This window comes from Populus trichocarpa, chromosome 3 (genome assembly GCF_000002775.5).
Source record: "Populus trichocarpa isolate Nisqually-1 chromosome 3, P.trichocarpa_v4.1, whole genome shotgun sequence".
In the NCBI taxonomy this organism is placed as follows: Eukaryota; Viridiplantae; Streptophyta; class Magnoliopsida; order Malpighiales; family Salicaceae; genus Populus; species Populus trichocarpa.
The window spans coordinates 623,291-637,351 of NC_037287.2; the positions used below are offsets into that span (position 1 = coordinate 623,291).

General features: G+C 34.0%; 1 protein-coding gene across 5 annotated transcripts; it reads left to right on the forward strand.

Moving 5' to 3' along the window:
- Nucleotides 1–3,110: 3,110 nt before the first annotated feature.
- Nucleotides 3,111–11,125, forward strand: LOC18111147 (regulator of nonsense transcripts UPF3). 5 transcript variants are annotated; one of them, XM_024597601.2, is made up of 13 exons: nucleotides 3,111–3,547; nucleotides 4,633–4,739; nucleotides 4,851–4,946; nucleotides 5,067–5,165; nucleotides 5,506–5,585; nucleotides 6,251–6,358; nucleotides 7,118–7,262; nucleotides 7,757–7,830; nucleotides 8,461–8,881; nucleotides 9,126–9,224; nucleotides 9,353–9,471; nucleotides 9,571–9,622; nucleotides 10,418–11,125. In XM_024597601.2, exons 1-12 carry the CDS (start codon nucleotides 3,405–3,407, stop codon nucleotides 9,607–9,609), a joined length of 1,530 nt encoding a protein of 509 aa, XP_024453369.1. In that variant the 5' UTR covers nucleotides 3,111–3,404; the 3' UTR covers nucleotides 9,610–9,622; nucleotides 10,418–11,125. The 5 variants fall into 5 exon arrangements, with proteins under 5 accessions (XP_024453369.1, XP_024453370.1, XP_024453371.1 ...); XM_024597602.2 differs by having other exon boundaries at nucleotides 7,760–7,830; XM_006389443.3 differs by having other exon boundaries at nucleotides 3,112–3,547; nucleotides 8,455–8,881.
- The last annotated feature ends 2,936 nt before the right edge of the window (nucleotides 11,126–14,061 follow it).

The following is a 14,061-nucleotide window of genomic DNA, read 5'->3' on the forward strand; positions in this document are numbered from 1 at the left end:
AATGTTATATTAATATAATATGTCAGTATATAAAATGCATCAATATAAATGTTATTGTAAAATAATATGTCAATACCAATAAAGTATTGATCTAGCAGTTAACGTATTGTTATATTCATGTAAGGGTGAGAACACAAATTCGATCTTTATGAAGCGTATTTATTAAGAGAGACAGTTACAAACCTCGAATAGAACTCGTCTTACCATTTAAAAGGTTGTGAAAATATCTAAATAAAAAATAATAATATATGTGATGGAAGAAAATTCGAGTCGTGTAGAAAACATAATATAAATATATACAATGGAAAGGAACATATCAGTAAGATAAAGGAGTATTTTTTAAAGCATTAAACGATGGAAAGTAATATGACATATAGTGTTGGGTCGGTCTAGTGGGTTGAAAATTCATGTCTAAGTCTGTTCAACTGTCATCGGTCTCTCCCCCCGTTCATTGGGCAGCTCAATCCATGAACATGTCTGATCATTAAGGTTGTACCGTTAAGGTTGTAAATTTCGTTACTGTTGATGCTTTGTTTTTTTAATTTAAATTCTAAATTTTGATTTCGGATATATATATATATATCATTTGTTACATTACGGGTCAGATTAATTTTTTTAACGTAAGAAAAATATTTAGGCATAGCTGATTTGTGTCTGTTTGGAAGCGTGATGGATGATTGCTTTTCAAAATATTTTTCATTCCAAAACACATCAAAATAATATTATTTTTTATTTTTAAAAAAATATTTTTGACATCAGCACATGAAAATGATTTGAAAACATAAAAAAAATTTTAATTTAAAACAAATAAAAAAATTTTAATTTTTAATTTTTTTCAAAAGCGCTTCCAAACACCATGAACGATTAGTAAAAACATAATTTCACTCAAAAAAATCCAAGACAACATTATTTTTAAATATATCAAGATGATATCATATTAGATCGACCTAATATAACTTTTTAAATTCACGACCCGGATCATTAGATCATGAAAATCCTAGATAAAATAAATTGAAATAAATTATGAAATTCAAACCTTAATAAACTCATTATTAAGTAATGGAATTAGAAAAATAATCAATCTAAAAAAATGACACAATAAAACGATTCAGGTCTATTTGAGTTAACTCGCAAAATCCGTTACCTAGATCACAAGACCAAAATAACTTCATAAAAAACAAATCAAAATAAATGGCAAGACACTCATATTCAACCTAATGTTGAAGATGTTGAATCATAAAATTGAAAAAAAATAATTTTAAAAAATATACAAAAAAAAAACCTCTAGTTAACTGGGTTAACCTGTTAAATCCATGAGATGAGTCACGAGACTACGATAACCACAAAAAAAAAAAAAACCACGATCAAATTTGAAGCTCAATACTTAACAAATCAAATGTTGGATGATGAAATTAAAGATAAAAAACATTGATTTTTTTTTTAAAAAAAAACAGGTGGAATGAAACTGAAATATCTCGGATGAAATTTGAGTGGTAAAATTAAAAGTGTTTGTTTCTGTGGTTGCTTCTGCTTTTGAAGCAAACCACAACAAAATTATGTTTAGTAACAGAGGAAACATTGTTTAGTATTTGCGAGACTCATCATTTTTTGCATTTTAAACGCAAGGTAGCTGATAACAGCTACACGCTGCTTCTCCCATCAAAACATTCTCCACGGTGGAGAGTGAATTAATTCACTTTTCACTGCTCATTGTTCACTGTTATAGCCGGACCGGGTCCAGTCCAAAGCTAAATGCATTGAACCGTGTCCGACCTAGTAAAAAAAAATTTAATTTAATTTTAATTTTTAATTATGTTTTATTCGAAAAACTAGTGTTTAACATTATTCAATGACATTACATAAATTAAAAGGAGATCGCTTAATGACATTTGATGACATAGCATTTGTAGAATTTGATCGTAATTCCAATTTTGTTTATAATGATATTTTACCTGATGTTGTTGTGCGCTTAAGAAACCAAAAAAACTGTAGTCATTGTTTGATGGATTTCGTACGTGATGGAATTGTAGATAGTTTAATGGAACAATAAAAAATATTTTATATGAAATATTATTTATTTCATGATGTAATAGCAATAGTTAAATCTATGATATTTAAATTAAAAACATTCAATATATATATTAATTATTTTATAATTTTAATTTGAAAAACATTCTTAATCAAACACATTAAACTATTTTTTGTTTAGCCTCAATTTCAATCACAGTTTCAACTAAACATATATATAAATACCAAACCAACCTCAACTAAAAATATTTATAATAAAATAACTTTTTTCAAACCACAATTATAAAAGTTATCACAATACCAAATAGAAATACACTCTATAATAATGGACTGGATCCAAAACAAGATTAAATCTGTTGAAAGTTGTTTATTTTTTTAAAAAATGATAGAAAATATAATAACTATTCTGAACGGGATATGATTGAACTGACACCCATGTTAATTATACAATGCATCTAAAAAATTGATATGGCACTCTACATTAACAATGCCATTTTATTTTTATTTTTCTAGCACTTAACTTTTTTTATTTTATTAATTTTATCATTGCTATGATATTTTATTTTCTTTGCATATTTTCAACGAATCAAGGTATGTGATCATAGTTTATAATTTAACCAGAGGCCACTGTAATAAAATATAAATTAAATTTGCAGTGTAAAAAATAACTAAAAGAAAAGAGACCAACATAACAATAAAGCAAGGTTTTTTTCTTTAATTTATTTTACATTCAAGTCATATTTTTTATAAACTTTAATTATAAATTTGAGAGATGAGAGGGAGTATTACTAGAAAAAAAAAAGAAAAAAAATAATCTATTGACTACATAAAACAATAAAAAAATCGATCTTAATAAAGAAGCACTATTAAGGTGTTTTAAAACTCTCTTCAGAACCTGAGATTTTTTTATTTGATTTAATTTTAAATTTTTGGACTTGTGTTTTGAAGTTAGAAATCCACGACCCAGACTAACCCAACAAATAAACAACCCGAATATTAGACCAGACCAGCCCCGGACCGGGTCGGTTAACTATGCACCCAACAAGGAAATTTTGCGTGAAAGATATATATACACACCAACCCCTCCCTCCTCTCTCTGTCTCTCTCTCAAATTCTCAATCCCCACACAACACGCGGACGACAGTCTTTCTTTACCTCTTTACCAGTCCTACTGCATGGCGATTAGGGCTCGATCTCAAAATCAGGGCACGTAATCCCCCTCGATCGATGCGATTTCAACTCGATTAAGATGTAATCTCACACTGATTTACGACCTTTTTAAACCAATTTGCAAGCCAACTGAGTTTTTTCCATTTTCGATTCGGTGATTTTAGATTTCTAGGGTTTGTTTCTGTTCCTTTGGTTTTCTTTTCGTCATGAAGGTTGGTCAGTCTGACAAGACCAAAGTGGTGGTCCGCCACTTGCCACCGGGGGTTTCTCAGCCGATGTTCGTCGAGCAAATCGACCTTGCTTTCTCTGGCCGCTACAACTGGCTCTCCTATCGTCCTGGCAAGAGCAGGTTAGGGTTTGCTTGTTTTTTATTTTATTTGACCTGATTTAGGGTTTTATCTGACATTTTAGTTTCATGTAGTGTGGTCTAGGGTTTTCTGTGCGTGTAGAGCTTTGATTAAATTAGGGTTTCTGTGTGCGTGAGGCAGTTCTGCTCATGTTTTGTTATATTAACCATGATCCGTGTAAGGTAGGGTTTGATGGTTACTTTGAATGAAGTGGGATAAACTTGATATTTTAAAATGGGCTGTTGCTTTATGAATCTTAGGCAACTGTTGTGGATGGGGGAGTTGGAAACTTGAATGGGTGCGAATTTGGAATTAAAGACACTGAGATGGCTCAGAATTACATCCAATTACAAGAGTTATTGCTGGCTTGAATTGAAGTTGTTTCCAGAAGCACGGGGAATCTGAAATGACGGAATGTGTTGGGGCCTTAATGGACAATCAACTGATTTGTAGAACAAGACGCTTCTGGGTGTTTGTTTTAATGTTTTAGAATTTCAGAGTTGATTGTCTTTGTTTAATTAAACCAGGAAAAACAGAGAATGCTAGGTTTTTTTTGCCAATCCCTTAACTGGTGTCTCTCTCTGGTTGTTGGTCGTTCATACTCTTTAACTGGTGTTTCCTTTGTTTGATTGTGATGTCTGGATTATCTTAGCATGAAGGAGTTTGTTTTCTCCTAACAGTAGAATGTGGTGCAAGCAGCTATTTTTTTTTCTTATTCTGTCTAAAGATAGTTTCGAATTGAATATAGGCTGTAACTGTTTTTTGTATTCCCTCTTCATGGGTAACCAGCATTGGAGAATTAATGAAACATTTTGATTCACGAATGTAATTTTAGTTATGGCATTTCTCTTTTTGACTGTTTTATAGCTTCCTTTTCAAAATCTTGTTTGATTTTAGACAGAATTGCAGTACTGCTTTTCTAATGAGTTGATTCCTGTGGAAAGTCCATCCCCTTCTTCAAGTCACTAATCTCTATGATCAAATTATGACATGTGAAGATAGATGGTTTCAACCCAAATTCGTGTTTTCAGTGAAGTGTGTGATTGATAGTATTTCCTTCTGATTGTTTCTTAAAATTGTTTCCCAGCCAGAAGCATCAATCCTGTTCTAGAGCCTATATTGACTTTAAAAGGCCTGACGATGTTATTGACTTTGCCGAGTTCTTTAACGGCCACCTATTTGTTAATGAGAAAGGTAAATCTTGCTTCCATATATAAATATCTTTGTATTTAAACCATGGTTTGTCATTGCAGGATCTGATGTCAGATAAACTTTTCCTAACTTATTATTCCATCTATTGTTTAGGCACTCAGTTTAAAGCTATTGTTGAGTATGCTCCTTCACAGCATGTGCCAAAGCAGTGGTCTAAGAAAGATGGTCGTGAAGGCACCATATTGAAAGGTATTTGATTGTTTTTTTTTTTTTTTGTGGAATGAAATTGAAGAATATTTGTTCCAAGTGAACTTAATATGCCATCACTTTGATATCTGTAAATACAATCATTTCCTTGTTGACATATAGATCCTGAGTATTTGGAGTTCCTTGAATTTATTGCAAAGCCTGTCGAGAATCTTCCAAGTGCTGAAATACAATTGGAGAGAAGAGAAGCTGAAAGAGCTGGTTAGTCACAAAGATCTTGGAATGCAGCATTTTGAAATTATAGTACTACAAATAGGGAAAAAATGAATGATTGGATTGTTTAAATTGGAGATAATTTTTCATTTAATCTTGCTTCATGTTTTTCCATTTAACTGGGGAAAAATGAATGATTTGACTGTTTGAATTGAATATCATTTTTCATGTAATCTTGCTTGATATTAGTTAGTCACAAAGATCTTGGAATGCAGCACTTTGAAATTATAGTACTAGAAATAGGGGGGAAATGAATGATTGGATTGTTTGCATTGGATATCATTTTTCATTTAATCTTGCTTTATGTTTTCCCATGATGTATCTACAGGTGTTGCAAAAGATGCTCCCATTGTTACCCCTTTAATGGAATTTATTCGACAGAAAAGAGCTGCTAAGAGTGGACCTCGGGTATTGTTTGAAATTGAATATTTATGACTGATGTGAACATCATCAATTAATTTTAAGCTGCATTTTTTTATCTCAATTTATGTGCTATTGTGAAAGCTGTAGTTTAAGTGAATTTAGAACAGTGTTTTGTTAATTACTATAAATTAATTTGCAATGGATTCATTTGGCATGTATGATTGCTTCAATTGGACAGTTTTTTTCTTGGATTTTAGTAGCAATGACTTTATTTCAGGGAAAAAAAGACAACTGTAGTGCAAAACTCAAAAAATGCCTTAGCTTGAACTTGGGGCTGGCTAATTTTCATTGTATTCACACTGGGAAATTAGCCTGTTAGCTAAGAGTTTAGTCCTTGTGTTAGTTCATATGCTAATGTTTAAAAAACATGTACCATCTATACTCCTTGCTGCAGTTATAAATAAAGGCATGGTGAAAGTAGCTGAAATCTGGAATTAGCATTGCTGTAAGAATATCTTTTCATAGAGTGATGCACACAGGTCTTTGCTCTTGTTTCATGGTTTCAGATGAGTTTAAATTTGTGAAACTGATTTGATTTGATGTGTTTTTCGTGATTGTGTGGCTGTTCGCTTTGCATAATTTTTCTTTGTTCTACTTGTTATCTTATTTGTAACCATAACAATATAAAGTAATTATGATTTTGGTGACAGAGGATTTTGTCCAATGGGAAACCGAGCAGAAGGGCTGGTGGCAGTGGAAGTCCGAGCTCTTCCTCATCAAAACGAGGTTCTGAGAAGAAGAGAGCTTCAACAACAATGGTACATGTTTATAATGATGTTTTATTCCTGAAGCCACATAGGGGAATGTTTTTCTGAAGTTATTTTACCAGCTTGGATGTTGTCTGTGATTTACATGATTTTCTTTCAATAGAACTTTGAGCCTGGTACATTCTGCATCCCTTAGCAACACTTGATAAGTTACTAAATGGGCCATGATGATTTAAACAAGCTTTGCAAGTGGTTGAAGCTTAAATTAGTCATTGTTGTGGTGTTTAAAAGATGATGAAAATCTGATGTCTTGTTTCTTTGGTATTTGCTGAGCTACTGTTCTGAAATGCTCTGCTAGTTGAAGATAGTGCCTTGAACCTGTCTTGAGGTTATTGTGCATTTTGGGATCATGTGTTCACCAGAAATTGTAAAATGCGAGGAATACGGAAAACACTTTGCAGAAAATTGAACATGGAAAGGTGGAAATGTTGCTCTATGTGCTTGTTTTCTCGATCCAAACCACGAATTGTATGTGAACGTTTATGTTTTCTATTAGAAAATATCTTGGTATTAATTACCTGTAAATAAGAAAATACAAGCCCAGTAGAATTTTGCTGGTTGTTTCTTGCTTGGAACTTGTTGCTTTATTTGTTGAAGGATTCCATTCCATTTTTCTGTCCTTTGATCCTCACATGCATGCTTTTAGATGTCCTAATTTAAGTTTGTGTAATCATCTAGAAGCCATAGTTAGTGAATATTGAGATGTTATATGTTTTAAATTATTAATACTTTCCCTTGTCTAATGGGCAGTATGTTTTAAGGGACACTGTGAAAGGCACAAGTGGAAAAGAGAAATCAATTTATGCACAGGTTCCCAAGCTAGATGACCGGCAACTATCTAAAGCTGTAACTTTAGGTTCTGGATCTGGGACTGAAGTATCAGAAGAGGAAACTGGTATGATGTGAAACTGAATTTTTAGGTTTTCAATGATGCTTAGACTGGCTACTAAGCTCTTGCCTGTTTTATGGTTTTAAACCTGTATGCTATTACAAGTTGCATTCAGCTTCTTCACAATTTGAGGGAATGCATTAACGCTCGTTTTATTTTTTTTGGGTTAAGCACTCTTCATTCTCTTTCATATAAAATTGTAATTTTTTGTTCTTGATCTTTCTGAGTATCTTGTTTTCTTTTTGGAAGAAAAAGCTGCTGATTATCATACAACTCTTCATGGAAGAGAACATGTTCCCTACTTGTCTGAGATTGTTTGCTTTTACCTTGCTCTGTTATTCATATTTCAAAAATCTGCTTTTAATAATCATTAGATATTTAAATGAGTCTTTTCTCTTAGATTACATGTGTATTTTTTATGCTTTCTCCCTTTTATTTTAATATACTTTTATTCTCAGTGCTGTCATTAAGCATGGTTTGTTATCAATTTTTTATTCCAGCAGTTTCTGGAATTACTGGTACCGGGAAGAAGAAAATCCTGCTTCTGAAAGGGAAAGAGAAGGAAATTTCACTGGTGAGCCTAGCATTTCTCTTCTCCTCCCTCGTTAGTGATTTAATTGGCGTATAACACGCTATGGATGGAGAAAGCATGCTTAATGTTTGCAATGCCCCTCAGAAATGCATCACAAGAGGGAAAGTTGCAGGATAAGGGAAATGTAAGAGAGGAATTGCAATATGCAACTGAATAGTACTTTCCCTTGCCCCCTTGTCCTGGAAAATGGTGCAAGAGAGAGGAAGGAGGTTTTTTTTAAATAGAGGGCACAAAAAATAAGCTAATGCAAGAGATCCTTCTTGGATGGATGTTCTACAACTAATTTGGCTGCTGTTGGATTGTGTCAAATGAAGTGGCCCAGAATGATTCTGGGTTGCTCTTGATTGAAATAACAATACTTATCCAATGCTGACCAAAATGATGTGAACTGATTTTTTTTTCCCGTATCCTGACTGAGTAGTTTTTGAATGTATTTATTTTTTTGTTTCCTGCACTAATTCATGCATGGTTGTGTTTGATTGTTAAATGACTCTTTGCCCCTTCTGTCATTTGTTTTATCATGATTACCATGACAGGCTTTAGTTATTTTTGAAACAATGTTTCTCATGGTTATTGATTCTCCATGTTACTGGCATCACATCCCAGCAACAGAGCATATCACCATCTGATAGAAATATCATTAGTTCGACCGCTTTAAAGAGCCAGCGGCATGAATCCTCTGGAAGGGTAATCAAAAGCATACTCTTAAACAAGGATTCGCGTCGAATTCAATCCTCTGGAGTCCAGTCTGAGCCACAGATGCAAACCTCAAATCTAGAAAAGGACAAACGTCCTCCTCGGCCCCCACATGCATTGGTTTTGAAGGATGCAAATGGAACACCAGATGACAAGGTTGTTGGGAATGATTTGCATGGTTTTCCAAATGAGAAGCAGGAAAGGCGAACCCGAAATAAAGATAGACCTGATCGTGTAGTGTGGACTCTCCGCAGATCAGAGGGATCCTATGCAAGTGATGAATCCTTGTCATCATCTGCATATCTATCTACACAGTCAGGGTTTGATTCTTCACAAGGTAAGCTATTATTGATCTTCAGCCTAAATATGTTCAGAGTAGTGATATTGGGCTCATCTGGGTTCCCTGCAATTGCATTAACAAGTTCAAATGATTGTTTATTGCACTCTCACAATACAAGATAACATATGGCAACATTTGCCAAAAAACCTCAGCCATTTGAAGAAGAAACAACTTTCAGCAGCAGGATATTTTACACTCGAATGATTTGTTTTAATAACTCTTCTGTTTTTTTATCTTGTAGTAAACCATGGAGATGTTAAAGCGGACACCTTAAATTTAAGGAGCGGAGAAGTAAAAGCACTTGGAAGTGGGCGTAGTAATCATTCTTCTTTAGATAATGGTTAGATTTTTTATTTTATTTTTTTGGTTTGGACATTCAACTTATATGTTGCTTCAGCATCTATTTGCCAATGCACATTTGTTAATCATTAATACGAGTTTTCAACTCAGATGCTTGATTTTATGCAGGATCACATAAACATTCTGGTCGTCGGGGACCACCACATCCTGTGAGGGATGCTGATGGCTCCACTGTTGAGGGGAAGAGTCTTAAAAGAGGTGGTGCTTCTGGTTATGGGTCCCATGAGGTGCTTACACTTGATTTTTGGATGCTAAACCTCGTTGCCATTTTCTGCATTTCTTTCTTGTTTACTGATATGTTGAAGGTCTGCTCACTGAATTTACAGAAGCAAGTCTGGGTTCAGAAGTCCAGTTCTGGTTCTTAGTGTTTTTGAAATGGTAAGTCAATTCTTTTTCAGCTTAAATATTTGGTATGTCTTCTTTTAACTCGAAAACACTCATGATGACACTGCTACAATCTTCTTTACCATAAATCTTGTGGCCTCTCTGCTGCTGTTATATAAGCTGAGAATGAAACTGGTTGGAGGAACCTGGAAGGAGGGTTAGATGTAGGGAGGGTGAAGGAACAGGTGTGGTTGGAATTTGTTTTTTGTTCTTGTTTGTTTGTTTGAGAGGAAGAAATGGGATGCTATAGTCCGAAGCAAGATAAAGGGATTGTGAATGTGTAATAGCAATTTTAATCTTCTTCCTTCCTTCCAAAGAACAAAAAAAATGCTTCCAAGAAAAAGAACTGGTATCTCTTCCTCTTCTCATCTCGTCTCTTTCTCTTCCCTCTTTTGAGTCTGCATCTTCCTAGTTCCTGTTGACATGCTTGACCATTCAGACCAATGATTATCAACGTTTGGTTGGTTTGATAATTGGTACTCTTGACATATGAAGGGATGGATGTTGGGGATCTAAAATCATGTTGTATTTGCATTAAGGTTGTCACGGGCAATTAAGCTTGTTGAATGTGTTGATATAGAAATCTGCAAGCATTTTGATTATGGTTTTATACATTAGATAATAGATGTAAAATTCATCACCGTCCTATATTTAAATTCAGTGGTCATCTGCATCTGTTTCTTTCATTACAAAGCAGCCTTTTGCTTTAGCTGGTGGATATCACGTCTATTCCTGCGTAGGTCTTTTGCTGAGTTGATGATGTTTTACTGTCTCGCATTACTTCTGCAGTGGAATGCTTAGTATCAGCGAAATTTTGGAGCATGCAGTTGCTGTATGCTGGAGGCTGTCCCTTTCTGTTAGACAGATGATCAGGTGTGAAGTATCAGCAGTGGAGAAGGTTTTTCTTTTGGAAACCTAGAAGAAAATTCAAAGTGGACATCAATGATGCAGGTATTGATGTAATTAATACTTGGGTTGATGAAATCCCGATCTCAGGTCAAAGACGGCTCGGAATGGGAGAAAAGGAGAAAAAGATATCATTGTTACTATCGTACATAAGACCACAGTTTTTGCCAGGGTGTGTCCCCTTACTGGGTTCTACTCAACAGAGCAGCCATTTGTGTCCTCATTCTTGCCATTGATTGGATATCGGGATATTCTCTACTTCTATAGGTGGATCCCTAAGTTAAACTGTATATATATCCACTGCAAATAGTTGCAACCAGGATTCCTTTAGTTGTTATATGTCTCATTAAGCAGTCTGCTATAGGCATTTCGTGAGCGTTTTTGTATCGCCCCTGTTATTTTGTAGGGCTTCCTATACTCCAGTTCTTGTAGAAGAGAAGCAAATGTGGGTCTTTTGCAAAAAGCTTGGTATATTGTGAATGGATTTGACCGATCGGTTAAAAGCGTGGATGAATATTGTAACTGGTAGGAACTCATTGGTGTATGTTATGGCTGTGTTGACGGCCGAAATGGAAGATTGCCTTCTTACAACATGATGGCTTATGATGGTTTTCATACCCGTAGTGAATATGCTGTATGCCTTCATGTTTGTTTAAGTTTCAACAGGTCACTGCTCTTTGCCTGATCAACAAGAGGTCCTGTGTGGCGATATGGCACACGGGGAGAACATGAGGCTGTAAATGTAGGCAGTGCACTGGGATTTTCACTCACTCATGTCTTGCACCATAGGATCTGAAACTTCTTGTAAATCTCCTGTTCATGTGCTCTATCATTATCTCATCACAATGTCTGCATTTTTTCAGAGTTTCTCAAGCAATGGATTACTGTATTTGAAGATGCCTCTTCATGCGTTCGGTTCTCTCTTCAGGGCTGGGAGTAAACCGAAATGGAGAGCTTTTATTCAAGTTCACCTTTTCAAATCTTACTCTTAGGTCCTAACATGTTTGAAAATTCATGGAAAACAATCCTTGTTTTGAAAAAACCTAAATCACTAACCTAACTTGGAGGACGTTTAACCATAGTTATTAAACCTGGCTCGGGGGTTGACCCGGCCAAGTGGCCGGGTTCCGGGTTTCTCGGGTCAACCCGGAAAAATTAAAAAAAATTAAAGTTTTAATATTTCATATGAAAAAATTCATGTAAATATAGATTATACATATTATGAAGTTTAAAAGAATATTTTAAAAAGTTTTTTATCTCACATTATTAAAAAGATATTATGTTAAGCTTTTAAGTTAAAGTATTTAAACTAAAAAAGTTTTTTATCCCACATTGAAAAAACATTACTTTTTCCTTGAAAACATAGAGTATATATACTAATGGGTTTCAAATCTCACATTGAAAAAACATAACTTTTTTCATGAGAACATAGAGTATATATATGAAAGGGTTTCAAATCCCACATTGAAAAGATACTATGTTATCCTTTTAAGTTGAAGTATTTAAACCAAAAGGTTTTTTATCCTACATTGAAAAAACATGGTTTTTTTCATGAGAACATAGAATATATATTTGAAAGGGCTTGAAATCTCACATTGAAAAGATACCATGTTATCCTTTTAAGTTGAAGTATTTAAACCAAAAGGTTTTTTATCCCACATTGAAAAAACTAGGGGTGTTCAAAATAACCGATTAACCGAGAAAACCGATAAAACCGAAGAAATATTAACCGAAAAAACTGAACTGAAATGAAAAACCGATTAAACTGATTTTCAAAACCATAAATTTTAACAGGTTCGGTTCGGTTTCGGTTTTGAACCAGAAACCGGCCCAAACCGAACCGGACCCACTAAACAATTAACAAAAAATTTCGGTATAAATAGTTAACTAACCCTAACAATTAACATCACCTCCTGCCTCTCACAAAAAGCCGCCTCCTTCCCCTCTCAATTAATTCTCAATTAATTCTCAATCTTCCTTTCCCCGTTTCTTGACATAGATAAAGATAAGCAACTGTATACATACAAAAAGTAGTGGGGCAGCCATAAAAGAGATTAAATGCCCTTTGCGTATCAATCTTCTTTTGCTTTTACTGTTTGCTGTTTGCAAGATTGACGATGGACATTTAAAGGCTTGAAGTCATCTTTATCTCCAGTATCTGGAAACTTGGCACATATTTGATCAATTCCACTGAAAGATTGAAATAGTTTCTGTTTTCTAGCCACATGGAACAATGATTTTCCACATGGAGGATCCAATATCATCGATGGCTTGTCCAAGTCTTTCTTGTAGATTTCGATTACGGATTCAGATTTGGTTGTTAAGGTTTGGATGAGAGAGCCAAAGGACCAGATAGAGTTTTGGGTTGGCGGGTCAGGGTTCAGGTTTTCAAAGCTGGGAGGAAGGGATTTGGGGGAGTCTAGATGATGGGATAAGGTTTCCCGGTTTTTTTCCACAAAAACCGGATTTAACCAAACCGGACCGGTTAGGTTTGAACCGGTTTTCGGTCCAGTTCAGTTAATATTTCACAAAATTAATGTAATTCGGTTCGGTTGGTTTTTTGAGTCTAAATCGAACCGAACCGAACCGTGAACACCCCTAGAAAAAAAACATGGTTTTTTTCATGGGAACATAGAGTATATATATGAAAGGGTTTGAAATCCCACATTGGAAAAGTGCTATGTTATCCTTTTAAGTTAAAGTATTTAAACCAAAAGGTTTTTTATCCCACATTGAAAAAACATGACTTTTTTCTTGGGAACATAGAGTATATATACTAATGGGTTTCAAATCCTACATTTGAAAAAAAAAAAATTGGGTCTCGTTCGGGTTCGTCCTAGTCGCCCGAGTTTGGCCGGGCTGTTGCCACAGCCGGTCTTTTATTAGACCCGGACCGGTCCAGCCACCGGGTCGACCGGGTCCCGGGTCAACCCACTGGGCCGGGTTTAATAACAGTTAACCTGTTTTTATTTTTATGAAAAGTGGATTAATTCTATTCTTTTTTCAAAGAGATAAAATTGTGTTTTCTTAATTTAATGATCTGTTTTTTTCATCCAGCACAGAAGAATATTTTTGAACTAGTTTGTACTGTATCAGTCTCTAAAAAAGAAATCATGCCTTTTTAACTAGTAAAGTTATCGAGGGCGGTTCAAAATTGTATTTCAAATATTGTTTTTTTTAAAATTAATTAATTTATTTAAAATTAATTTATTTATGTTTTTGGATGTTAAAAATGATTTTTAAAAAATAAAAAAATATATTATTTTTATGTATTTTTATATAAAAAATATTTTGAAAAGCAATTATTATTATATTTAAAAAAACCTACTATATTTTCAAACTTTATCTACATCTAGCGATTTAATTTTTGGCATTAAAATTTATCAAGTTATACTGCCTTTACTTCTATTATTTAATTTAAAACTCTAACATGGATTGAGGTGGGTTAATGGTATGTTTAGAAGTATAATAAAAAATATTTTTTTAAGTGTTTTTTTTTAGATGTATTAAAATAATATATATTTTTA